This window comes from Pezoporus flaviventris, unplaced genomic scaffold, assembly GCF_033815535.1.
Source record: "Pezoporus flaviventris isolate CSIRO_AGI_PZ_B2104156 unplaced genomic scaffold, CSIRO_AGI_Pfla_v1 ptg000007l, whole genome shotgun sequence".
Classification (NCBI taxonomy): domain Eukaryota; kingdom Metazoa; phylum Chordata; class Aves; order Psittaciformes; family Psittacidae; genus Pezoporus; species Pezoporus flaviventris.
In genome coordinates, this window is record NW_026892555.1 from 11,478,597 (window position 1) to 11,503,012 (window position 24,416).

The window sequence follows — 24,416 nt, forward strand, 5'->3', positions numbered from 1 at the left end:
TTGCCTTGATGGTTAAGGTAGTGAGCTGGAGAGGTACATGCTGATTTACAGTCTGAAGCCTCTGCTATAACAAGTCACTTAATGGTTTTGTAAATCCTCTTCTGCATCCATAAAATGAAGATGATTCATAGTCTCCCTTGTTCCGTGCTAGGCTTAGGATGATGGATTAATTTGTACTTGCTGTAGTATGGCAGAGCGCTAATTTTGGTGAAAGTGTTCTTCGCCTGTAGTAGTAAATGGCATTTCTTGTTTTGTGCTTCCCTAGATTCTTGTTTTGCCATGGATGATAGTAACAGTGTGACTTGAAATTCAAAATTGAGTCTATTGTCATGATTTTGTTCAGTTAAATGTATAATGCGTGCATATTAAGCAGAAGTACTTGCATCTAAAAGTTGATACGTTGTTTTCTAGAATTTAAAATATGAAAAAAGTTTCAGCTGCTTGTATTTTCAAGCACACTTTGGTTGGTGAAAGGACTTTCTTCACAGCAGTGGCTCACCCTTTTAACATCTGGAACGTGGTCTAGGAGGAGAGATTACAGCACTTGTGAGCAAAAGTTGTATAAAAGGAACAGTAACTGTGGGATGCTGGCAAGCCCTCTGCAGAATCTTCTTGATGTTGGAGGGGGAAAGAGTGATGATGAAACCTTAACTGGTGCCTGAAGCTGGTTTGGGTTTTTTGTTTTGTTCCCTCTCTCAAGGACAAAGCTCTTGCAAAATGCCATTAGAGCTCACATCAGCTCTGAAGGCCAGGTTTCTCTGCACTACTAACCAGGCGTAAGTGTACCATGATGAAGGCCATGGCAACTGGAGGCAGTGTTTAAATCAAAACCACCACAAGCAGTTTTCTTTCATCTGAATGTTTACATTTATTTCTTAAAAGGGATGTGTGCATTTACTCCCTTGGACCAGCCGTGGATTAAAGGGCAGTGGATGAATCACCGCGTTGATGGTTTCATTGACTTGTGGTAACCGGAGATGTGAGGATGCTGCCTGTTGTCGCGGATGGAGTTTTGCACTTCACTCATAAGAGAGAAGCAGCAATATGTTTACTGATGTAAAACAAGGTTTGATAGTAAATGTGACAGTGGTTTAACAAGATTCAGTGGCAAGGTGCACTTGAGTATTTACTGCACAGAGGACAGGGTCAGACAGAACTGTCAGGGAGACCCTCCTGTTGAGTCTTGAGGTTCCAAAAGGAATGTATGTGTGTTGGTGGATGTATGAGGTAGGGAAGCCTAAGGTAGTGCTTTTTGGAATAAAATACATTATAAATCAATCAGGAAGAGATCTAAAGATGCTGAGAAGTTGGTTTTTAACTGCACTTGAGAATGGGAAGAAAAAAGATTCTATTGAGGACTATAGTCATTGATCAAAGAATGTTCTGTGTTTTTCAAAGTGCTTTTTTCCCCCCAGTATGGGCTCAGAAAGTGGCAGTCTCCATTCAGGCTGAAAAAAAGAAGCAATGCCTGATGCTCTGTCCTCGCATACTGAATCCTTAACCCCACAGCAGGTGGAGGGGCGAGATGAGATGTTGTTTACTGTTTATACCTGCAGCTGCACTGTGGATAAACCTTTCTCTAGAAGGAAGTCTTGAGCACGTGTCTGTAATGCTGCTTTGCCTGTTGGTTGTTGACTCTGTACTTACTGCTGTTATGAACTCAAGCGATTGCAAAAGAAAATGGCAATGTGTGTACCTTGGGAGTTGGCCTTGTTTGGGTTAGGGGCTTAAGCTAAATTGTTAACTGTAACCAATGTTAATGTCAGTATTTTCACTTAGGAGCTTTTATGTACAGTATGATTTTCTTTAAAGCTGATTTGAAGCCTGGATGCTAGAGGGTTTTGGGTTTTTTAATGTATAAACCAGTAGCAAAGTTAGTCTTGTCCTGTTCTCTGTTCCATCTTGCCCTTCTTCCCCAAGGTATGTAATTTGAGATAAAAATACAGTTAATGTTGGAAAAGTACAGCAAGATTTGGGGGCATCAAGAAACTTGAACACCCCGAAGCTTTATGCAACCAATGGCATAAAGAGCTTGTATTGTTCTTTTAGCCCTTGTGTTGTGTCAATTCAGAAAACATTAAATCGTACAGGGACTGATAGTCTTAGAAGATGCTGGTCAGGATCTACAAGCAGAAGAGCAAAACTGTTGCAAGAGTTACAACTTCTGCTGAAGTCAGTGCTCTGGATTGTGCAGTACAGCAGTATTTACTCTGCAGCTCTGTCTTAGCAATGCTCAAACCCAAGCAGTCTCCACTTGTTCACAGCGATGGATGTGCTCCTCTCTAGCTGTGGTTTGGCTTTAATAGTCCAAGGTGCATGTAGCCAGGGGCAGGGGCTCCCCAGGGAGACCAGCACACCTACACACAAAACCAGGATCTGTGGGAGTTGCATTAAGAGGAAGGAGAGTGCCAGGTGTGAGCTGACAGCTTGCTTTATTTGACTTCCCTGAGTTGGCTGTGGTGAGCTGGTGGGGTTGCACAACCCAGAAGGGAGTAGGACAGGCAAGGATGAGGATGTGGTTGGTTGACAGCTCTTGGGTACAGCCTTTCCCAAGGAGTTTCAGGGAAGCCTCTTGGGATGTAAACTGCTGTTGCTGAAGGCTGTAGAGGGGAAGGTGACTCCTAGCGTGAAAGTAAGGGAAGATTCTAGCTGGAGAGCTGACTTGCGTGTGCTGCACTGGAATTGTGTGTGTAGGGGGCAGATTTTGCAACAGGAGAATATTTCAACTGGATTATACTGGTGATGATTAAATGCTTCAGGTTTTTACATCTAAAATAACTTTTTCAGCTAGGTCAGAAGATACAATGGGTTTTCTGTTTGCTTTTAGAGCTCAAATCAACCCTTAAAAGCTGAAATCAGAGCCTGCTATTTCGACTGGGGCAAAACACTTCTGCAGCCTTCGTTTCCAGAAATGTTGTAGTGGTGACTTTTCACTGCAGTAAATCAATCTAACATATATATTTGTGTCTCTTGCCCGAGATGGGACATGCATGTTGGATCAATGTCAACAGGTTTCTAACTCCTTTGCTCTGTGAGCACAGAGAACCTGGAGAGGTTTTAGAAACTATAGCTTCTGGGCAGAGAGTTTCTGCATTCCTGCTGGAAGCTTCCTAGCATGTCTGCTGCCCTCATTGGGGTAGGTACAATCCCACTTTCAGTTTTCCTGCATGTTTTAGTTACAGCAGTATTATTTAATTTAAATCTCCCTTTCCTCTTTCTGATCTGAAACCGCACTCAAAAGAGTTAAGGCCAAATTTAATGTTTCTCAATAGCACAGGAGGAAGAGGGATGTTCTCAGCTCTACTGCGTTGTACCTGCACCAGCTGCTGGTGTTCTGCAGAGGCAGGGAAGACTTACAAGAACCATCAGATGCACCTGCAAAATGTAAATCCACATCAATTTGGAAAGCCTGAGCAGGCTGTAACAGGAACTCTTCATCCATTGCCTCCTGTGACAGCCATCGTATATAAAGAAGCGCTCCAAACCATACTGAGAAGTTGAGTCTTGGTACTTAAGATCATGTGCCCAGTAGCAATCTTGGGTTTATAGCAATTTATAATCTTTTCTTGCTTCGTCTGTTGGCTGTCATAGAGGCAGTAAATTACCAGTCTTTCTCTCTCTCTTCCTCCCCCTTTCCTCCCCAGCAGCTGATAACCAGTTTAATACCTCTCCATTGCTTACATCCATCTCTGTTTTCCAGGTATCAGCTACTTGCTCTCTCAGATGGCCTGATGAATGTAACTAGTTAAACTCAGTGTAATTGTCCTCAAATACCATACGTGATTTTAGAGCCTGTTCCTGCTATTTCAGAAGAGCTTTTGTGCTTTCAGTCTTGCTCATTTTTTTTCTAGCGGTGTTAACTGAATGTCTAATGAATTCTTCATACCTTCTCCTTGTTTCTGTTCTCCAGAGTCACCCCATGAAGATGTGTATGAGCTGTTTTGGGAACAGAGGAGAGTGTGAAGGGCCATGGCAATAGCATGTCACTGCAAAGATACCACTGTTCCCAAGCAGAGGGGAGGCTGTTGCTGACCAGTGACCTCTGCTTACTTCTTCCCTGGACTGTCTGGCACGGGGAGTTCCCACCAGGCTGTGGAGTCCTTGGATGGACTGTTGCCTTCACAAGAGCTGGATTTTGGGGGTTCAGAGAGCCATGTATTAAGAAACAGCTTTTCTCATCTCTAACAATGCAGTTTCCCCTCTGTTGCACCCATCACTCTGCCTTTTTCAAACAGTGAGTTCTGTATAATGTATGATTTCAAAACAGAAGAAAAGGCAAGAGCAATTGATACATTTAACCTTTCTAGGCAAGGTGATGGAGGATTTTTCTCCTTCATTGCTACTATCAGAGGTGTACAGGGTGTGGTGATAATGCACTTGAAAGTCTAGTAAATCTCCAAGAACCCTATCAGTCTAACTTCTTCAAAGCAGACAGATAACAATAGGCCCTACAGCTGTATTACTTGGTGGAGTAGCTAAGTGGATAGGGGCATGTTTTAGCTGGATGCAGTCCCTGTGCTGAAGGATCTCAGATAGCTCTGTAGCTGCTATTAAAGCACAGCTCACTGGGACCAAAAAATTACTGTATAATTTAATGCCAATTCAAACAATGTAAGCGTAATGCATCTGCTCCCATATAGAAATGTTTTGTCCTCTAAATATGCTCCTGCCAGTTCCTCAAAGTCATTCTACAGCTTTGCATGTCCCCTCGTGCATCTTAAATGAGATCGATAACTTCCTAGGCTGGCTCTAGTGGAGTGGCTCACCCCACAGAGCTGCTTTCTGAAGCTGAAAGCAATGCAATCCCAAGGAAATCCTGCTGAGTAAGGAGAGTTTCTGTTAATGTGTAATCAAGTTGTGATAAGACTAGCTAATAAAGATAAGGTTTTCAAGAAGTGGCACGGGACAATGAGCAAGGAAATGGAGTGTGGAAAACCCTGTGATTAATCATGACCCTTGGCTGCATTGTTCAAAGGAAAAAAAAAACACTCCGAAGAGGATGTGTGGGCATGTTACTTAAGGGGAGGGAAAGCAGGAGGAATCTAGGGGAGAAGTGTAGCAAGCAGAAAAGCAACTGCACCTCTGTGACCCTGGGGAAGGCTGTCTGAGGATACAGTCTTGATGCCTCTATAGCGGAAAGGCCAGAGGGAATTCAATCACACTCATATGGGTTTATCTGGGCTTTTAATGCATGGAGATGGGCTTGTTCCTGCTTTCTCTGGGGGTGTTCAGTGGGAGGCGAGGGGCCGGGCAGCGGAGAAGCTTGTGAGGAGCACCCTGCCCTGGAAGTGCTGGCTCTGTCAGGGCCTGGAGCAGCAGGTCAGGGCTGTGCCTGTCTCTGCAGCCAGAGTAAGGGCAGGACAGCAGGGAGCCATCTCCTTTGTATGTGGTGCTCTTTAACTCAGTGCTGTTCTCATCATCAGGATCACTCACACTGGATATGCACCTTGCTGTATTGCTGCTGTTTGTTTGAGCCAAAGTGAGAATTAATCTGTGGGTGAAATCGCTTGCTATCTGGCCTATAAAGCTTTAATCTTTTCCCCTTTCAGAGGAGTATCTTGACATTGCAAGCTGTGTTAAAGTAAATGCTTGAAGGTAAGTTTACTTACTCTTAGGTGTTCCTTGCTGGGCAGGGAGCAATTGTAAACTCTTATTTGCTCAAATGAGGGCAATTCTGTGGGCTTGCATTTATTTCTGAGTATGCCACTGTGTGTCAGGCTTCAGCTTTGCTGCGTTTGCCAGCAAACAGCCACTGACTGGTACTGCAGGCGCAGCAAAGAGCTGGTGAACATGGGTGGGAAAGGAGAAGACTGGAAGAAAGTAGTATATTAATGCCCTGAATCTGCAAGCCCTCTTTCTGAACAGCAGCTGCAACAGATAGGATGGGCATAATTTCCCCCTCTACCCCTTGTATCTCTGTCTTGCAACCTGAATGGTGATGGGTTTAGGAAGCTGGTAATCTGGATCATATTTGAAACATTGATCTAATGTGCATCAAGCATTAATGCCAAGTAATGAATTGTTGTTTACACATGGTAATTCGGGAAGAATTTAATTCCAAAGAACTGCTGATCTTTCCTGTCTATGAGTTTGTTTCTTGGTTTGCTTAGGTGCTGGCGGCTGTGGTGCAGGAGCGGCACATTGAAATCAGTTATGCAAGGCATGGGAAGTAGGGCAGTTCTAGCGTGCATCAAAAGATGGATGGTAAAAGCTTCATAAGCTCTGAGTAGCTCTTATATTTAGTCTTATGCTTGTTACATTAAAAAAAAACGATGCTGTGAAGATGAATTAAGAACTTCAATGTGCAGCATGTGGAGGAGATGCCGGTCTGGCTCCACTGTCGGAGAACTGAGATGGAGCTTGCTGAGTGTTGCTGGAAGAGCCTGTTAACAGCAGGTGAGCAGGAGCTGTTCATGTATGAACTGTCCCATGCCTGTGTCCTTCAGTTCTTTTGCAACTGTTCAGGTAAATCAGCAGCTTCTGCCAAGAAACTGGGATTAGAAGGAGAGCTTGGAGTTACAACCCTGGCAGGCTGAGGCTGCAGATGGCCACAGAGAGCGGCTTTGGGAGAAGTGGGAATGTCTCTTTCCCCGAGGGGGGATCAACACCGCAGTGGAAGTTGAAGCACTGTGTGAGTTTTGCCTGTTGAAGGTCAGTGTGGCAGCATCCGCAGCTATTCTGAATTGGTGGGTGGTGCTTCTACTGAGCAAAACCGTTTCTCTCCTGCCAAGGGCCACCTGGAAGTTATTTGTGAGCAGCAGAGGAAAACTTCAGCACCCTGTATGACTTCAGTTCCCAAGGTGCTTGTGTTAAAAAACACACAAACAGCCTCTAATCGAATAAGGGCTGAGTGTGTAAGAAACCCAGGAAAGCAATTCAACCCCTGAAAGGCCAAACACCCCATCAGTAACCCTGTTCTGCAGCATGACTTGCCACTGCCCAGCTGAAGGCATCCTTCAGTGCTACCACCCCACTGCCTGCTTGCTCAGAGAGGGCTGTACTTGGTCTTTATTTACATGCTGAAATGCCCTTGAAAGCAAAATCCCCTGAGAGGAGGTGGCTTGGGGATAAATCTGTGCTTGGGGCTGTGACGTGCCGTGGTGATGGTAGCCGGCACTCTGGGATGGAGCTTAAGGCAATTAAGCCATGGCCAGCACTGATGTTCAGTCCAGCGTCCTTCCCTCACACAGCATAAAATTGATGTCTGTGAGTCCGAAAAGAGAGTGGAGCTGCCCGGGTTCCAGTGCAGGCCAAGTATAAAGAAAACAAAACAAAACCTCGGCACCTCCTGTGATTTAAATGGGCAAAACTCCTGTGCCAGAGGCCAAAACCACGCTCTTTGGATAAGCGCTTATCGCTCTTGAAGCTGGCACAGCAGAGCAGAGCAGCCCATGCTTCAAAAAGCAAAGTAATTAATTCTCCTTGCTCCCAGCCGCAGCAGTCTCCGTTGTGCAATGCTGCACCGCAACCAGGCATGGAGAAACTTTCTTTCCAATCAAAAGCAGTATTCATTTCTTTGCTCTGACACAGCAGGGTTGGTCTTCCTTTTAATATTACTGAAGACAATGTCTGCCTTGCCATTCCGTGACCTTCAGCCTGTGGCTGCATGTTAAAATTTCCACCCCTCCACATTCGAATGCTGGCATTAAAAAAGAAAAAAAAAAGATTAAAATTCCTTTTGTTTAAATCCCTATCGGGGAGCTTTAGTGCATGCTGCCCTTCAGAGGAGGGGATGTGTCTTGGCTTCTTGCACTGCTGGCCCTGGGCTCTTCACCTGGGCTGTTTTGGCATTGGGAAGGTGAGTCAAACCCATGGACTCCCCAGCCCAAGTGCTGTGTGTGCCCTGTGTGCCCAGTTGTGGTTGAAGTCTGGTGGTAGCCGAGTCTGGGCTGGAGGATAGCACTGTGTGTCCTAGTGCAGGGTACTTCTGGTCACCTTCTGTATAATGGGGATAATGGTGCCAAAATCTCTGGCATTCTCTTTCTTTTGCAGCTGCTCCAGATGTGTCCCCATGCTCTTAGCATGTGCAATGCCCATCCCCATCTCCAAATGTGTCACGAGTAATAACTAATAACTACATTAGTGGGTCAGATTCAGTGGTGGTTTAAATTCCTGGTTGAAAGGAGCCTCTTTGGCTTTTATGCCCCCAGCTTTTGTGGAGACCATGGGGGGAACATGGCCCTCCAGGTGAGGCAGCAGCCAGCCCTTAGGGCTCAACAACTGAAGCTATGGCCAACCCAATTGAAGGCTGATGTTCAGAAGTGCCTTGGAGCAGAGCTGTAGGCAGCAAACCATCAGAGAGCGTCCGAGTAAACCTGAAGCTGTGTGAAACCCCATTACAATGAGCAGGCCCTGGGGCAGATCACTTTATGAAAAGATTTAACAGTTGGGTGATGTGATGCTGCTGCTTAATGTGTGTCTTGGGAGCAGGTCAAAGCAGCAGGCAAAGGTATTTCCATGTCACTGGAGAACTGCACCGTCATTCACCCCAACACTGAGGTGGGAGGGACTGCCGTGGTGAAAAAACCCAAAATATGTCAAATCTGAAACACTTAGGTACAGATGTATGTTGAATGCCGCTGTGTAGCAAAACACCTTTTGGTATTAGTGACTTTGCATTAAAGGTTCAGGGAGGCCATAGAGGCTGAACAGCTCCATTCCTCTCAGGCTGAAGAGGTAGCAATGTTCTTAATGCCAAGAGGGATTTAATCACCCATGCGTGCTAATGTGTTATAAAGCACCCCAGGGCACGCCACGAGCTCCTGCTTTAAAGAGAGGAGAAATTCCCCCTCTGTGGGAACAGAAGAGCAGCTGCAGCAATGGCCAAAGCTGCCAGCTGGGCTGGGGTAGAGTTAACTTTCTCCGCAGTAGCCGGTATGGGGCCGTGTTTTGGATTTGTGCTGGGAAGAGTATTGATAATTCAAGGATCTTTTCCTCACTGCTGAGCAGTGCTTACACAGAGCCAAGGCCTTTTCTGCTCCTCACACCACCCCACAGCAAGCAGGCTGGGGTGCACAAGGAGTTGGGAAGAGGCACAGCCAGGACAGCTGAGCCCAGCTGACCCAAGGGATATTCCATACCGTATGGCTTCATGCTCAGCATATAGAGCTGGTGGAAGAAGAAATGGGAGGACGTTCAGAGTGATGGTGTTTGGCTTCCCAAGTAGCCACTACACATAGAACCATAGAATAGTTAGGGTTGGAAAGGACCTTAAGATCATCTAGTTCCAATCCCCCTGCCATGGGCAGGGATGCCTCACATGAGACCATTATCACCCAAGGCTCTGTCCAACCTTGACTTGAACACTACCTGGGATGGAGAATTCACAGCTTCCTTGTGTGACCCATTCCAGTGCCTCACCACCCTTACAGTAAGGAACTTCTTACTTATATCCAATCTAAACTTCCCCTGTTTAAGTTTGAACTCATTACTCCTTGTCCTATCACTACAGTCCCTAATGAAGAGTCCCTCCACAGCATCCCTATAGGCCCCCTTCAGATACTGGAAGGCTGCTAGGAGGTCTCCGTGCAACCTTCTCCAGGCTGAACAGCCCCAACTTTCTCAGCCTGTCTTCATATGGGAGGTGCTCCAGTCCCCTGATCATCCTCATGGCCCTCCTCTGGACTTGTTCCAACAGTTCCATGTCCTTTTTATGTTGAGGACACCATGATGGATCCTTGCTGTCTTGGAGATGGCTGAACACCTGCCTTAACATGGGAAGTAGTGAATGAATCTCTTGTGTTGCCTTGCCTGTGTGTGTGGTATTTGCTTTACCTCTTAAACTGCCTTAATCTCAACCCACAGGTTTTCTCACTTTTACTGATTCTCTTCCCCATCCCACTGGGGGAGAGTGAGTGAGTGGCTGTGCTGGGCTTAGCTGCTGGCTGGGGTGAAACCATGAGAAGCCCCAGAACGACGGTCACTGCAGATGAGGGAAGATGTTTATGGAGAGACTTAAAGGTGGAAGAAATCAAGGCAGAAAAGTGAAAGCTTTGCCCAAAGAGCTTTGCTGGGTAAGAGGGATGCCCTGGTGGGATCATGCAGGACACAGGTCCCTGAGGACCCCCAGTCTCAGCCTACTCATTTCTGCCCTTATGCCTTTGCCTGTTGGAAAGGGAAAAGCTTTGGGTGAAAGAGTAAGAAATGCCAATAAACAGCAATGATTTGATACTAACATAAAATGAAGCTTCCCTGCTGAGCAGTCAAGACAAGGCCAAGCTGACCTCCAGGTTTTGCCTTTAGCGTGTTTGTTCTGCAGTCTTGTGAATAATACATCCATCTCTCAGTTTCGCTGTCCATAAACTCAGGTTAATGGCATTATTCCTTTGCTGTTTCATAGCTGTGTTGCAAAACCAATGATGTTTTTAGATTAAGATTGCTGCATGTTGAATTTTTACACTATATATTGCACTGGGATGATCTAGGCTTTTAAGACAGAGGAAAAAAAAAGAGCAAGGAGAGGGTGATTTTATATCCTGAAGAAGCTTCACAGATGTCTCATTTACTGTGCTTGAGCCAATTTGCTGGCTGTGTGGTTTTCACAGTAAGCTTAAATGATGAGAATTGTAATATAATTACAACTACCATTTTGGAGCATCAGGTCTGATGGAAATCAGAAAACCGTGGAAAACCCCTGCTTTTGCTTAGTGTGCTCAAGATGTGTGCTGTGTGATTAGGTCTGACAATTACCTGGTCACTCAGCTCTTGCCCCCATCCTCGCTAGAGCTTGTAGTAATCTGATTGGGATATGGTTCAACTGTGCAACACACAAGTTGGTGTTTTTATGCTGCTTTTTTATTCCTTTGTCGTGTACCTCACATTCTCTTGCTCTCGATACAGTCACTTCTCCTGCTGTATGAGTTTCAGAATTATGCTCAAGAGCCTCAGGTCCCATTCATAAGCAATTTCCATTAGTTACTGAGTACAGAAGTTCTCCCTTCTGCTGATTTAAATGGTTTCAGGTCTCTTTTTACTCGGGGGATGATAAAAAAAGTTCATTTCCATCACTGGTGTGCTCCTTCCTTGCTATCAGGAAGCCAAATGACTTCCTACAATGTTGCCTTATGTGCCTTTGAAATGAATCCTCCCCCCCCGCCCTTCTGTAAGCTAGTAAGATTTCAAGATGTCTCTTTCTGTTACCTAACAAGATGTGAGGGCTACAAGAAGATGACAGGGAAAGTTTCCATGGTTAAAGTTTCTGCTAATGGCAAACAACGCATTACCATTACTTACCTTGATTGTTTCTTTACCTGTATATTTCTCTAGGTTTTTCAGTTATCACCATGTCACCATGCTGACAATTATAACTCAGATTTCTTGCATAACTCATCACTCCCCCCTGCTACCCTGTGAAGGTCCATATGACTCTCAAAGTGATGCATTAAATGAAATTCCCAGAGGTCACTACTGGAGATACGAGGTTAGCAATGGTGCCACTGCAGTGATGTGGTTCAAAAGTGAAAACCTTTTCTTTAACTTAAAAAAAAAAACCCAACCGACCCACGAGTTGTGAAAAACAAATCATTTAGACTGCAGCAAGGTCAAATATGCAGAAATTTCTGCCCTAAAACTCCCCAAGACCAGGCTAGATGGAGCTTTGAGGAACCTGGCCTAGTGAAAGATGTCCCTTCCCATGGCAGTGGTGCTGGAACTAGATGATCTATGAATCTTCCTTCCAACCCAAACACTCTGTGATGCTGATCATCTCTGCTAAGTGGTTTCTCACCATGATCACATTTAGTAAGGCCTCTATCTGACGTGTCCCAAATTGTAGCTGTGTTATTACATGCTGGAGTCCCCAGCTCTCTGACAGCGGTATGAAGCTGACTTACAGAGCAGCACCCTTCTTACAGACCAGGCAGGAGAAGTAATGTGTGCATACAATGAAAACCCATCCTCTTGTCAACGTGCTATCAGTCTCCATTAAGAAAGTAGAGGCTGTCTAATTTAATTCATTCCTGGCTTCTGAGTGATGGATTTTTCTACAAGCCACACTTAAAAAAAAAAAAAATGTTGGCCAAGTGCAAAAATCTGATTTTTATTTTAATTTGTGTGGTTTTGTTCTGATTTCTCTGATTACAACATTTCCATAGAGCTAGGCTCAAACAGCTTATGGGAGATGCCAATCAAAACCTGAGCACCAGGGGCTGCCGGGGCACCCTGACAAGGAAAGGCTTTTCCTGAGCCGCCTCCTCGCTGCAGGACTTTGCCAGGCACAGGGGCAAGGCTGTGTGGGAGGAAACTCGGTGTCAGCAGCCTATTTTCATCCATGTGCAATGAAACCCCGCAGCCAAGGCCGTCCCTGATGGCCGCCACGTACAAACAATGTCCCGATTGTGCGTCGCCGCTTGGACTCTCCTAGAAACACAGCCACTGCGGCCGTATTAATTGGAAACAAAGCCTGCTCACAGCGCCGGCCTTGGGAACCCGCTCCGGCAGCAATCTTAGCTTAAATCTAAGCAAACAGTGGCCATGGGATGGATCAGCTTTCCCCGGTAAAGCTGGCCTCGGGAGGTTTGGTAGCACACCACACAACCTGCCCGCGCACAGCGGCTCGGCACCTCCGGTCTGCCAGCGCTGGCAAGGCTGTGCCAGCCTTTTGCAAGCCTGTTTGTTTGCTGGGGGAGAGCCTAGCTTTATTATCTGTGCAGTGACAGACTCCAGGGCCACTGCTATTGTCTTATTTGAATTGCAGAGATTTTAAAGAGCCCCAGTCCTGGGCCTTAATCCCACCGTATCTGGGTGGTAGGGCCAAACAAAACCCCTCAAGTGGGTCTTGCTCTTCCTAAACGCTCACTGGGAGCCCTGCTACTTAAGCAAAGTAGGTCAGCACTCCAGGCACACAGCGGTACACACACATCAGACAGGAGAGATGCAAACTGGAATATTAAGCTGCCAAGTGGCTGTTAAAAACTGCACAAAGGCAATTAAAGTATTAGCATCCTTTCATGTAAGCAAAGCAGACAGAAGTGGCAATTAGTTTCAGTTACAACTTCGGAGTCCTGGAGGAGCATCCTCAGAGGCATTTTCTTTTTGGCCACCTGATGCTGGCATCCATCGATGTAACAACCCAGACATGACTGTGCAGGTATCCGCTTCAACATGTGCAGGAATACGATGCACACCACCATGTGCGATGGGACGTGTACACTCACTGCCAGGCTGCTTCTGCTTGTGGAAGAGCCGAGGCTGCTTCCCTATCTCTTGCCCCTGGCCTGCAACATGGAAACATAGCAAGTGCTGCCCCATCCAGTCATTCCTCTGGCAATGCACTTGGACAATTTCAAAGTAGGAAAAGTCTCACAGCGCTTGCTGCTGCCCACTGCAAACATCCCCTGATATATAAATGTTGTGCTGATGATCAATAAAAATAACTCCATATAAGTGGGGATGGTTTCTTTCATTCATTCAGGTTGTGACTGCCACTAAGATAAAGGTGTCCCCAAATCCCCATTTCCAGGTGCTATCTGATCCCCAGCATTCCAGTACTGGAGAAATAAACACCAGTAGTTCACGGAGTTCACTTTAGTGTTCGCCAAGCTGATTACTGCAAAACCAGTTAAAACCATAACTGCAGTTCTAAAGACACTGAGCTCTTGTGCACCAAGGAGAGCTGGTGCGGGCCAAGTTTGGGTTCCAAATGGAATAAAATAAATAGAAACGAGAAAAGAGGTTACCAAAATGTTCAGCCTTTGTTTTATTGAGTTACAACAAATGAGCAACAAGTTAGAAAAGTTGGATTTATTCAAACTCACTAGCATCCTATTTGTGCAGCGTACTGAAAGGTGGGCAAGGTTTCTGAACCCAGCTCGTCAGAGGAACACACCAGACGTCAATAGCACCCGCTCGCCTATGCGCCCACAATCCCCATCTCCCTCCTCCTCCTCACACGTGCACGGACAGACACCTCCACACAAGCCCAAAGTAGCAGTATTGGTAGGAAAAGTGCACTCGGGAACCTAGGATTGACCTAAAAATTTAGTGGCAAGGGTTAATCAAAAACATCTTTGTGCGCTACAACATCTAAAGCTGGAGGGCAGGCTGCTGCCTACGGCGTCCATCATTGTACCAGCCAAAGAAACACAAACCAAGTTCAGATCATGAAGCATCTTAATTTCCTCGCTGCAACCCCTCTGGGGGCTGTACTGTGTTTTTGAACAAAAAGTGCTAAAAAAAACCCAAACAAAAAAGGCATCCTAGCCAAATCTTCAGAGACCCACAGCTGGGGCTGGCTTGTGAAATATGGGAGCGAGAAAAGATTCGCCTTGTAGGAGCATGGAAAAGCAAGAGATTTAAATACTTAACCAGTAGCTGGTGGCCATAAAACAAAATAAGTCAAAACAACAAGAGAAAAAGCCCAAATACCAACCACTCCAGAAGGACCCTCCCCAACCCCATAACACGTTTAAGTGGGCTGAAATGTAAACTGGGCTGGGGATCTGGGCTCAGATGCTGATCCGCACCAACAGGACTCCAAAACTCTGTCTTAAAACACTTTAGGAAAAAAGAAATCTCCTCTCCCTTCCCCACAAAAGATACTTCCCTCCCCCAACCCAACCCCGAATTTTGCAGTGGCATTATATGCAAGAATAACTTGCACCTATTAAAAAGTTAACAAAATCTCCACATTGTACAAATCTGGTCCATCAGAGGAAGAGGCTCGGCAGGAAAGTGGGCGGGAGAAAAGCAAAGGAGAAACTTATGTACAAGGACCCTTTTCTCTTTCTTTCTTTCTTTGCTTTTTTAATGCAGTAGTAGGACTTTGGCACTATAAACGACCCCAGAATGATGCTCTATAAGAGTATTTCTCACTGTGCCTCCACAAGCAGGGTTTGAGACTTGGAGTCGCAACACGCTACCTCACCCCAGGCAGGAAAATAGAGTTTTCTTCTATTTTCAGACAGCATTTCCCCTTCATCATGAGGACAGTGCAGCTGAGGAGTACCCCTGCAAAAAGTATAAAAACAGCGTATTATTTTTGAAGGCACTATGAACAAGTACTTGAGCTGTCAATGAAATACAGCGTCCAGTTTACATCCCTGCCCAGGCAATAGCCCTGTACCCTGAAACCTAGCCCTATCACAGCACGATGCTGCAGTAAGGTGCTGGATCTACTCCTGTAAGTAATCCAGCTAATAACCCCCTATAGATTTCTGACAGGCACATACACCCCTTGACTCTGCTGAGCCCTCACTACTACATACCCTGGGCAGACCCTCACTCATGTTGCTCAAAGACGATGCGCACATGGATTGGGGCAGCTACTTTGCAACCACAGAATGGATGCAGCCAAAGGTAAGAAGGTAAGAAGCCAAAGGTAAGAAGACCTCAGGTCTTCTTCCCCCAATAAAATCCTCTCATTAAATACTTTTTTTTCCATGGTTTTAGAAAATAATTCAACAAACTGCAAGACAATGGAAAAAACTGCATGTGCTTGTACCCTGCAGAGCAGGTCCCTGGCTCCGCTGCAACTCCTGCATCGACATAAAGGCTGCACCATGGACTGGAGACTAAAAAATGAACACCCCAAAAACAACCTTTAAAGACACACCTACCTACACTTATCCCCAGTTCCCAGCACAGAGCAAGGGCTCTGTCAGCCATTATGATTTTCCCCATTGAGGTGTAAAAGTTCAAGTGCAAGCACGCACTCAGACTGGAGCTGCACTCAGGGCAAGCTGGCTTTCCTGCACCCTTCTCCTCACCCATCCTGCAGCAGTGCCTACCGAGACCTGAGCTAACTTGTTATTTCACACCTTTTATGATTGTTGCTACCAGGTCTGTTATTCCCACAAAAGCAGTGAGCTCTGCCTGGCACCTGCAATGCAGAAAGCAATGGAGTCAAGCTCTGTAGAAGTCCTCCATACTTCGGCCTCACTTCCTGAGATTCTTTAGGGTGACCACAGTTCCACAGAAACCACTGGTCAATCCCACTATGACCTCAGGATGGAACCTTGGAGCCCACCACAAGCTACTGGCACTACAGCTAGCCTTATGGTTGAAACTCTAAACCAGAAGAAAAATGGGAAATTGGACAGAAAAGGAGGTAAACCCCAGTGCTGTTCACTTTTACCAGTTTCAGACAACAAGGAACACAAGGATCTCAGCTCCTACAGTGATATAGAACAGGCTGAAGACACCAAGGACCCAGACCACTTCTGATGCCCAGTACATGCCAGTGTACACTCACACAGCAGAAGCAAGGGGTGACTTCCTTTGGACTCCTTTTTCTGGTGGGCAGCTCCCAGACATGGTTTTCCATTGGCACATCTCCACAGAACAGTGGTCACAGCCATTGAAAGCCAGGGCATGCATCTTTTAGGGTATCCACCTACCTTGCTCCACCGTGAGCCACCAACTTTGGTGCCTACATCTTGCAGGGTTTGGGCTCATAAGTGGAGATCATGAGATAACTCTAAAAAAGAAAGTTGATGGCAGAGAAGGAGATGATGGGGACAATAAGAAGTATGCTTCTGAGAAACAGAACAAAAGCTCTGGGCTGAGGAAACACTGACCTTGGGAAAACCCCACAGGGAGACAATGCTGTGAAGAAAGCCAGCGGTAGCTGCCAACCACTCCAGCATGCTCTGGCCCCGTTCTCATGTCTGAGCTGCAATTTGCTGTATTTAATTTAGGATCAGTTACTGTTTGTCAAGCTTGTACAAATGAGGACAAGAAATCTAACTTTGACCCAGGCTGTTGGAAGGCAAAATATCTCTACTGATGGAAAGAAAACTAAAGCACACTCTTGACAGAGTAGTTGCAAGAGAAATGCAAGGCTTCATCTGGAGCATCTTCAGTGATGGCTTTAGTGCACCCTACAGCAGCCACCCAGAGTCTTGAAGGCCCTGATAACCTATGGGAACAGGTCTCCCAGCCTCACTGCTCAGGAAACCCGACCTGCTCCATGGAATAAATCCAGTTCTGCCAAAAGCTTCGGGTATGTACTCAATAACAGAGCTCTTTCTTAGCCTAGGGATGGTATTTCAGAGCCTGATGCGAATCCTGCTCTCACCAAGGCCAAGCACTCATGAAGCTCCCACTAGCTTCACTATTTATGCCCATGGCTCAGCTAGTATGCAATACATCTGAACACAGATCAGTTCCGAAGAAACTCAAGTTTCCTAAGGCCTAAGTCTGTCTAGGCTGTAACACAGATACTCCCTGATGAGTTTCTGACACTCCTAAAGCTACGCACCATAGCAGAGAGTGACCAACATGGTCTGGAATAGCTCCGGTTTTACAGAAGCCACACACAGATTCAGCCAACAACAGGAGTATGGAGATCGATCACCAAAAAACGTTCACTTTAAACTACATACAACTAAGAAACTAGCAACACTATGAATATCAAAGGAGGGCTCTGACTAATGTAGGGTTCAGCAGTGAACATTTCAGGTATGACTGTGGCGGTGTGAGAATCAAGAGGAGGAGAAATCCCTTATCAGCTCTCCAGTCCACCTCCTACGTGTGACCAGAACAATGGGAGCCCTCTAAGGTATGGAAAAGCATGATGTTAGGAAAAGAAAAAAATCAGACTTTTATACAACAACAGGCAAAAATAAGCTCTCTGTCAGGCCTTATGCAGTCTTTGCTCTGGAGTCATACTCTGGATGTCACCTAAGATAACATCTTGTTAATTTAACACCAAAGTTTTAGCTAAAACTTACATGAGAGAGGCTTTGCGAAGGTAAGAGTGAAAGCTTATCCTGAAGGAAAAAGGAACCAGTAGCTGGGATTTTTCCATGTGTCCCATCAGCATGGGGTGCTTTTGTGTCACAGTGCTTGCGACAATGCCTTCAAGAGGGCACCGGAGGCGCTTGTGTAAGGGGACTGAGATTTAGAGGGAGAATAAAGACAAATGAAAGAGAAAAAAGACTTTGGGCTTTTGTCAAGTCCCCTGGCAAACAGCAGACAACAAACTGGTCCTCTGATCTCCCTGCATGGTCTGGGCTGCGGATGCGCTGCTCCAGTGTGTCTCTTCTCAGGTGGTGTACTTTACAACCAGGCACTGGAAAGCTCCTCATCAAAAGAATAAGCCAGCAGAAGTTTAACCGAGATCAAAGTTCTTATTAAAATTCCTCTCTGACAACACCTGAGCACCTCCACAGCCCTGGAGCTTTATGAAGAGCTTCTGTGTCAGGGCACAGAGGCAGGAGGTTCACTCCAATGGACCCTACACTGTTTGCAAGGATGAAACTGCAGACACCAAACCCACACTGCTGGAAGAGAGTTGCTGCAGAGCTTGGTTTCATGGTACAAGAGGTTTGTAAGAAATAGTGGTTTCAGGCAAGCCCCCTCTTCTGCCCTGCTCCCCATTCCCACAGCTGGAAGGGGGAAATGATCTGGATTTAACAACCATGGAAAAAAAGAATCCCACAATGCACGTATTCATCATGCAATTCATTTTGAAAGGCAGATCAGATCCTGCCTCTCCTTTCTTATGTGGCTGCGCAACAGCGGCACCCCAGCGTGCTGCTGGCTGATGTTTCCATCTCCTTCCTCCTTTAATCTCTGCCTTTGCAGCACAGGTAACACAACCTGCTCCTCACACACTTAATTACCAACTTCTGCAAGCATAACAGAACCTTGCATTGCAGTCTGGAGCTTTAAGATTCTGCAAGATACTTTGTGATACAAACACTGTGATTTCTCAGATCAGACACCACAACACATAGTTCAAAATAAAACCAATGCAGAGTATTCCTCTTCAACTCGAAGAAAACGTCCAGGAAACTTCCGGACAAATACTACACCAGGAGAAAGTGGAGGTCTCTATGCTAGCCAGCAGGGCTTGCTAAGAAAAACTACACCTCTGCAACACATAGTTGCAGTCAGTTCAAGTACTGCCTGCTGCAATAGTAAAAGTCTTCAGTGCAAGAGGGACTTCTACCAGTCCTAGCTTCCGCCCCCCCCCCAAAAATCAATTATTACTTAAGAAATGCTGAAGTATATTATACTTCTTAGACACCAGAAAACTACAATCTCTTTCTAAAATAGGTGTTCTCTCACTGTGGTTGTTAATACAGGAGTTGAGCTTTCTGTATGGTACGTTCTAGCTTAAAGAGACTCCAGTCTGGGAAAGACAGACTCAGTTACACTGAGCGCAAACTGTTACAGGCTCCAGTGGACTCAATTCAACATGCAACTCAAGAAATGCTGACGGTGGTTGCTCCAGATTTATACCTGTGCAACTGCGATCAGAAACAGGATTCAGGTCCCCAAATAACACGTCCTTTCACACTGTGAAAAACTGTATAAAACACCCTTAAAGAAAAGCCCTGCATCTTGCTTTTAAATTCAAGGTCATGTGAGAAGGAACTGCTAAAACACCCACACAGCTTAGTCTGGGGCATTTCCTAAGCCTCTGGAGTGAGCAAGCAGAACAAAGCAAGGTCAGAGACAGTTCTCACCTGCAAGAGGAGGACAGCACACTGTTTTTCCTTGCTAATGCATAAAGAAGCATCTCCATCCTAAGCCCTTCCCCTAGCGACCTTTTATTCTGAGCAGGGCAGGATGCTGCAAAGGAAGGACCTGAGGTGCAAAACCAGGCACAGCCTCTATTCACAGATCAATGACCTTTTAGCAAGGGGGCTATTAGCAACCAGTGCCACTATTTCTTTGTGTGGCTCAGCCAGCATGTTGTACATCAAGTGCTGCAGAGGTTACATAGGTCAATCAAAGGCAGAACATTTAATGTTTAATCACTTATTGGAAAAAAGAAATAAAAGATCTCCCTTATACAGGGCTTGACCCACAAGGAAACAAGAAACAAGGCAAACAGCACTAACCCCTCCCCTACCATGCAGTTGCTTTAATTTACAAGCAGGATGGGTCTCCCTTTTGTTCAGGCATCCAGCAGGCACAAGGATCCGGCAGGGATGGGCTCCAGGGATTTATACTGAAGAGGGACTACAGGATGCTGGAAGCACACCCAGACAGAGGCAGGCTCAGAGAAACAGGGCACCATCAGCATTACCTGTCTATACGTGGGCATTTTCTCCAGATATACTTTCAGAGTCAAAGTCCCCCAGCTCTGCCTGGCCCTCGGGTGCCGTTTGGCTCCAGCTGTCCGTACAGTCCGATGCAGCATCATCCTCACCCACCGTCACCTCCACCCAGTTGACCTCCGCTGGCTCTTCGTTCTCCTCGCTGCCGTGGCCGTCGTGGCTGTTGCACTCCAGCTTGTCTATTCCCTCTGCTTGATTCCCCAACAAAGAGTCTTTCAGTGGTTCGCAGTCTCTTTTTGCTCTCACCACTGGTTTACCCCCATTCTCTTCATTCAGCTTTTTATGCTCCTGGTAATACTGCCGAGACACTTCGTTACCATTCTTTGCACTCTCTATGTGTTTTGAGCCCTTTTTCTGGCTTTGCTCGTTATGACCATCAACAACATACTGCTTCTGGTACTGGTCTATCCATTTAAGTGACCCTGTTCTTAGTGAAGACCGGTTTTCCTTGAACCAGCGAACAATTTCAGTTCTTGTGAGCCCAGTTTGAGATGCTAACTGGTCATACTCCTGGGGCGACGGCCACTGAGTCCTTGCGAATGTGCTTTTCAGTAGATGACTCTGCTCTTGAGTTTTCTTCAGTGTGGTGGAGGATCCGGATAAAGCACCAGGGAGCTGAGAGCTACTCAGCAGTTCTGCTTGGCTTATTGCACCATTGGGAGTTCCTTGCTCCTTCATTTTTCTATATGATCCCATTGAGTCCAAGACAGCTTGCTCCATGCTGTCCCTTATCTTTCTCCGCTCAGAGAACCATGAATCTATCTCCCTCCTACTCAGCTTAGTTTCTACTCGAAGCCTGTCCAATTCTCCTTGGGTAGGAAAAGAGCATCTTAGGAAGCTCTCCTCAAGGGCTCTAAGCTGCTCTTGGGTTTTCTCTTTGAATCTCTGAGGAGCAAAATCTGTGTATGGGTGAAATGAGCGGCTGTGTCGACCAGCTGGAGGTGCTATTTGATCCTTCCCTAAAGCATCGCCAGGGATGTGCACAATACCCCTCTGACTTCTGTACCTATGGTCACTGAACCACTTCTTGATCTCGCTCCTGGAGAGACCTGTTGCTTCTATCAGCCGGTAGACTTCCGTATCGTCGGGAAACTGGCTTGCCATGAAACTGGCCTTCAGCTCTGCTATCTGCTCCTTTGTCTTCTTTCGCTCACTGGCTGGCGTCAGTGGTACAGCAGTCAGCTTGGCAGGCATCTCGGGCACCTGAACCACGTGAGGACGCTTGGCCTCTGGGGCACTTGATAACGTCTGCATTGCCCTCTTCTGCCCCTGGTTTGGGGCAACAGCAAGCGTAATCGGTGAACAGGAAACAGTTGAACCATTTGACACAGGAGTCAAAACCAGACCAGTTTGGCCCAGTATCTGACAAGGCAAAGCTGTCTGGATGATGGGCTGGGGCATTTTTGCAGTTGTCAAAGGAGCTGGCAGGACGGTGATGGTTTGGGGGACTGCCTGGATGGTACCATTGAACATCTTCTTTCTTGCCTCCTCCACTTCTTCAGGAGACCAACTTATACCATGCTTCAAACGTTGCGTGGCAAACCAGATTCGGATTTGTTCTTCGGGATGTTTTGATGCTGCTGTCAACCATGACAATTCTGCTTGTGTTGGGTAAGGAAATTTATTAAAGGAGTTGATCATGGTCGCATTAGTGTCCAGTGCAGAGTTGTATTTGGTACTGTTCAGAGGTACCGGGACCTTGGGGACAAGGTTAATATTTGGTGGCAGCTGTACAGAGGGCATAACATGGGCTAACACATCATGGAGAAGGTCTCCATTTATACAAGCAATAGCTTCAGTGGCTTCAGTTATGATACGGGGGAGAGTGCCATCCACGTGGTTTTCCGTAACTCCCTCTTCTGGCTTTTTGGGTCCCTTCTTGGTTTCCCCTTTAGGCTTTCCCAGTTTCATCATTGGTGTTTTATTTGCACTAAGTCCCCCATGAAGTGAATCATCACACTCTGCAGTTTCTAGCCCACCGCTTGTGACAGTGACATCGTTAGCAGTGGTCTCAATAGACTGCTCTAAAACAGTCTGATTATTGCGCTTAATTAATTTCAGTTTGAAGTTAGTCTCTCCCGGGTGGTATTTTGTGTTGTGGTCAGATAAAGAATCGTATTTTTTGGTTGTGAAGTTGCACTCAGCACAGACATACAGGGGGTTCAGAATGACATTTGGATGCTGAGTGTCAACATGCTCTGTAAATTCATTTAAGTTTTGTGTTGAGTAAGGGCAGTATTTACACTCATAACCACCCTGGGGCTTCTTGGATTGACTTTCAGCTGGGGGCTTTGCCTCCACCACTTCGCAGTCTTTGACTGAGCTTTCTGAAGGCCAGTTCTTTTGGGAGTCCTGCTGCAGTGCACCAGACTCCTTCTCTTTAGGAACCTCCACGCCTTCAGCGCCTTCCTGCTCCATGACTTCCGAAGTTCGCACCATGCAGGGAGTTGTTGATTTTCTCTTGCTAGCCATCACAGCTGCTGGCAGCACACTGCCGTCCCAGATGATGGCTTTTTTGACAGGGTAAGCTGTCAAAACTCAACAGATCTTGCAAACAGCTCCAACTTTCCTTGATTATTTTACTCTGTTTTACTTAATGAAGACTTTCTGTCCCGGCTGTGACCATCAGCTCCTCCAGTAGACCTGTCAGCTGCATGACACCTGCAAAACAAAGCACACAGCATCAGGCACTAAGCAATAAACCACAGATTCAGCAGAAAGACACAGTTCAGGGTATGTCCATTTACAAAGCCCATTTTGGACAACGCTGAATTCTTCTTGCCCCATTATCAACTTAAGAGTTAAAAATCTCCCCACAAAGAATAAAAGCAGTGGGTAATTTGCAATGAAGTGCACCACAGGAAGAAATGGCTTTGAAACAAGTAAGATGAACAGACAGGGGATTTTAAGCTCCACTCAATGTGTTTCGCTGGAAAAGCAAGAAGATGCTGCTATAAATACTACATCTTTTTATAGAACCCACAGTTTCTATTAATTATTATTTTGAAGCCTGCACATTTTAAATTGAGTGTGATTTATATTAAACTTAATTACTTCCCACTGTCACTTACCTTGTAAATATGTCTGCTAAATGATTGTGGTTACTAATGATGGGTGATTTCTAAATAAAGCTATAGGGCCTGCCTCGGTTGTAAAAGTAAAGGCAGAAAAAAAGATTTAATGCAAATCAACACTTTCAAAGCTCTGTCTTGATGAGAAGTGGGTTCAGAGAAATTGCAGCATATCTATGAGCCCTATCAAGCCTTTTCTTGAACTAAGGCTTCCTTAAAACACCACTTTCCACTCAGTATTGACAGAGGTAGCTAGCAAAGGTCACAGAAGCCCTTAGATACCTTTTAAACAGGGTGTCTGCCTGTAACCCTCTTGATATTCTCAGCAAGACCAAACTGTGCCCTTCACTCCCTACAGAATTAAAACAAATCAATTTTAAGCATGATTTATGCCCTGAGATGGTTTTGGAAGCTCCCAACTGCAACAATTCTGAAAAACATTTGTAAAAGGATCTGAGATCAATATCAGAACCACCACAAAGAAAAAAACTGCACTAGCTGTTTCAGGATCCATCTCTGCTCACCAGGAGTGGGTGGAGGAAAGGAAGGGAATTTAGTTGTCAAAACAGTTTCATTAACTGGGGGAAAAACAAAAGGTAAGACCTGCACTGTTTTTTGTGGAAGTGCATTAAATGGAGAATCTGAGCTAGAGATCTAATGAAAGATGCTCCAGCCCAGGGCAAGGGCATGGACTAGATGATCTTTAAATGCCCCTTCCAACCCCAACCACTCTGTGATTCTATCCTCTCATGTCTAACCAAAGATTTTCTCATTGTGAAGCCTGTAAATGATTAAACACATCCAGTACCCAGCAGACACAAAGATCAAATGACACAAAATCCCACTGCAATCACATCTGGACACATTCAACATTCGCAGTTTACAGCCACCTCAGCGCTGTCCCTGAACCTACCCCTCTCCTTGTGCACTGGCACGAGAGCCAGAAACAGTCACTGTGAAAGCAGCCACTAACTTCTGCAGCTGATGAATACTTTGCAGGTCTCCAGAGCACGTTTCTGCCCCTCTCCCCATCACAGATCACACCACTCCCGTACATATGGAACCTCATGATGCACTGCCAGAGGAAGCAGCTCCAGCTGAGGACAAGAGCCTGGATGGCAGCTTCCAGTCTGATGTACATAAAACCCAGCGTGAAGCAATTCTCCATGCACTAAGAACTTCCTATACAAGTTCTCTATGAAGTACCTTGTGAAACAGTAAGTGTGCACCACAGAGCAGACGCTGTGCAGAGGTGCTATTTGCTGTATTGTGGATACCCCAGCATAGCCACACAGTACTGTGTTCACAGTCACCATTGCCTGACAGAGACGAGGGA

General features: G+C 45.9%; 1 protein-coding gene across 4 annotated transcripts in view; it reads right to left on the reverse strand.

The window, feature by feature from the left end:
• Nucleotides 1–13,672: 13,672 nt before the first annotated feature.
• ZHX2 (zinc fingers and homeoboxes 2) overlaps nt 13,673–24,416 on the reverse strand; it is a 75,773-nt gene continuing 65,029 nt past the window's right edge. For all 4 annotated transcript variants that reach the window (XM_061447789.1, XM_061447787.1, XM_061447788.1 and 1 more), the window contains 2 exons: nt 19,979–22,670; nt 13,673–14,946 (listed from right to left, as the gene is read on the reverse strand). In XM_061447789.1, the coding sequence (XP_061303773.1) occupies nt 19,983–22,481 (2,499 nt within the window). In that variant the 5' untranslated portion in view covers nt 22,482–22,670 and the 3' untranslated portion in view covers nt 13,673–14,946; nt 19,979–19,982. The remainder of the gene's footprint in view (nt 14,947–19,978; nt 22,671–24,416) is intronic.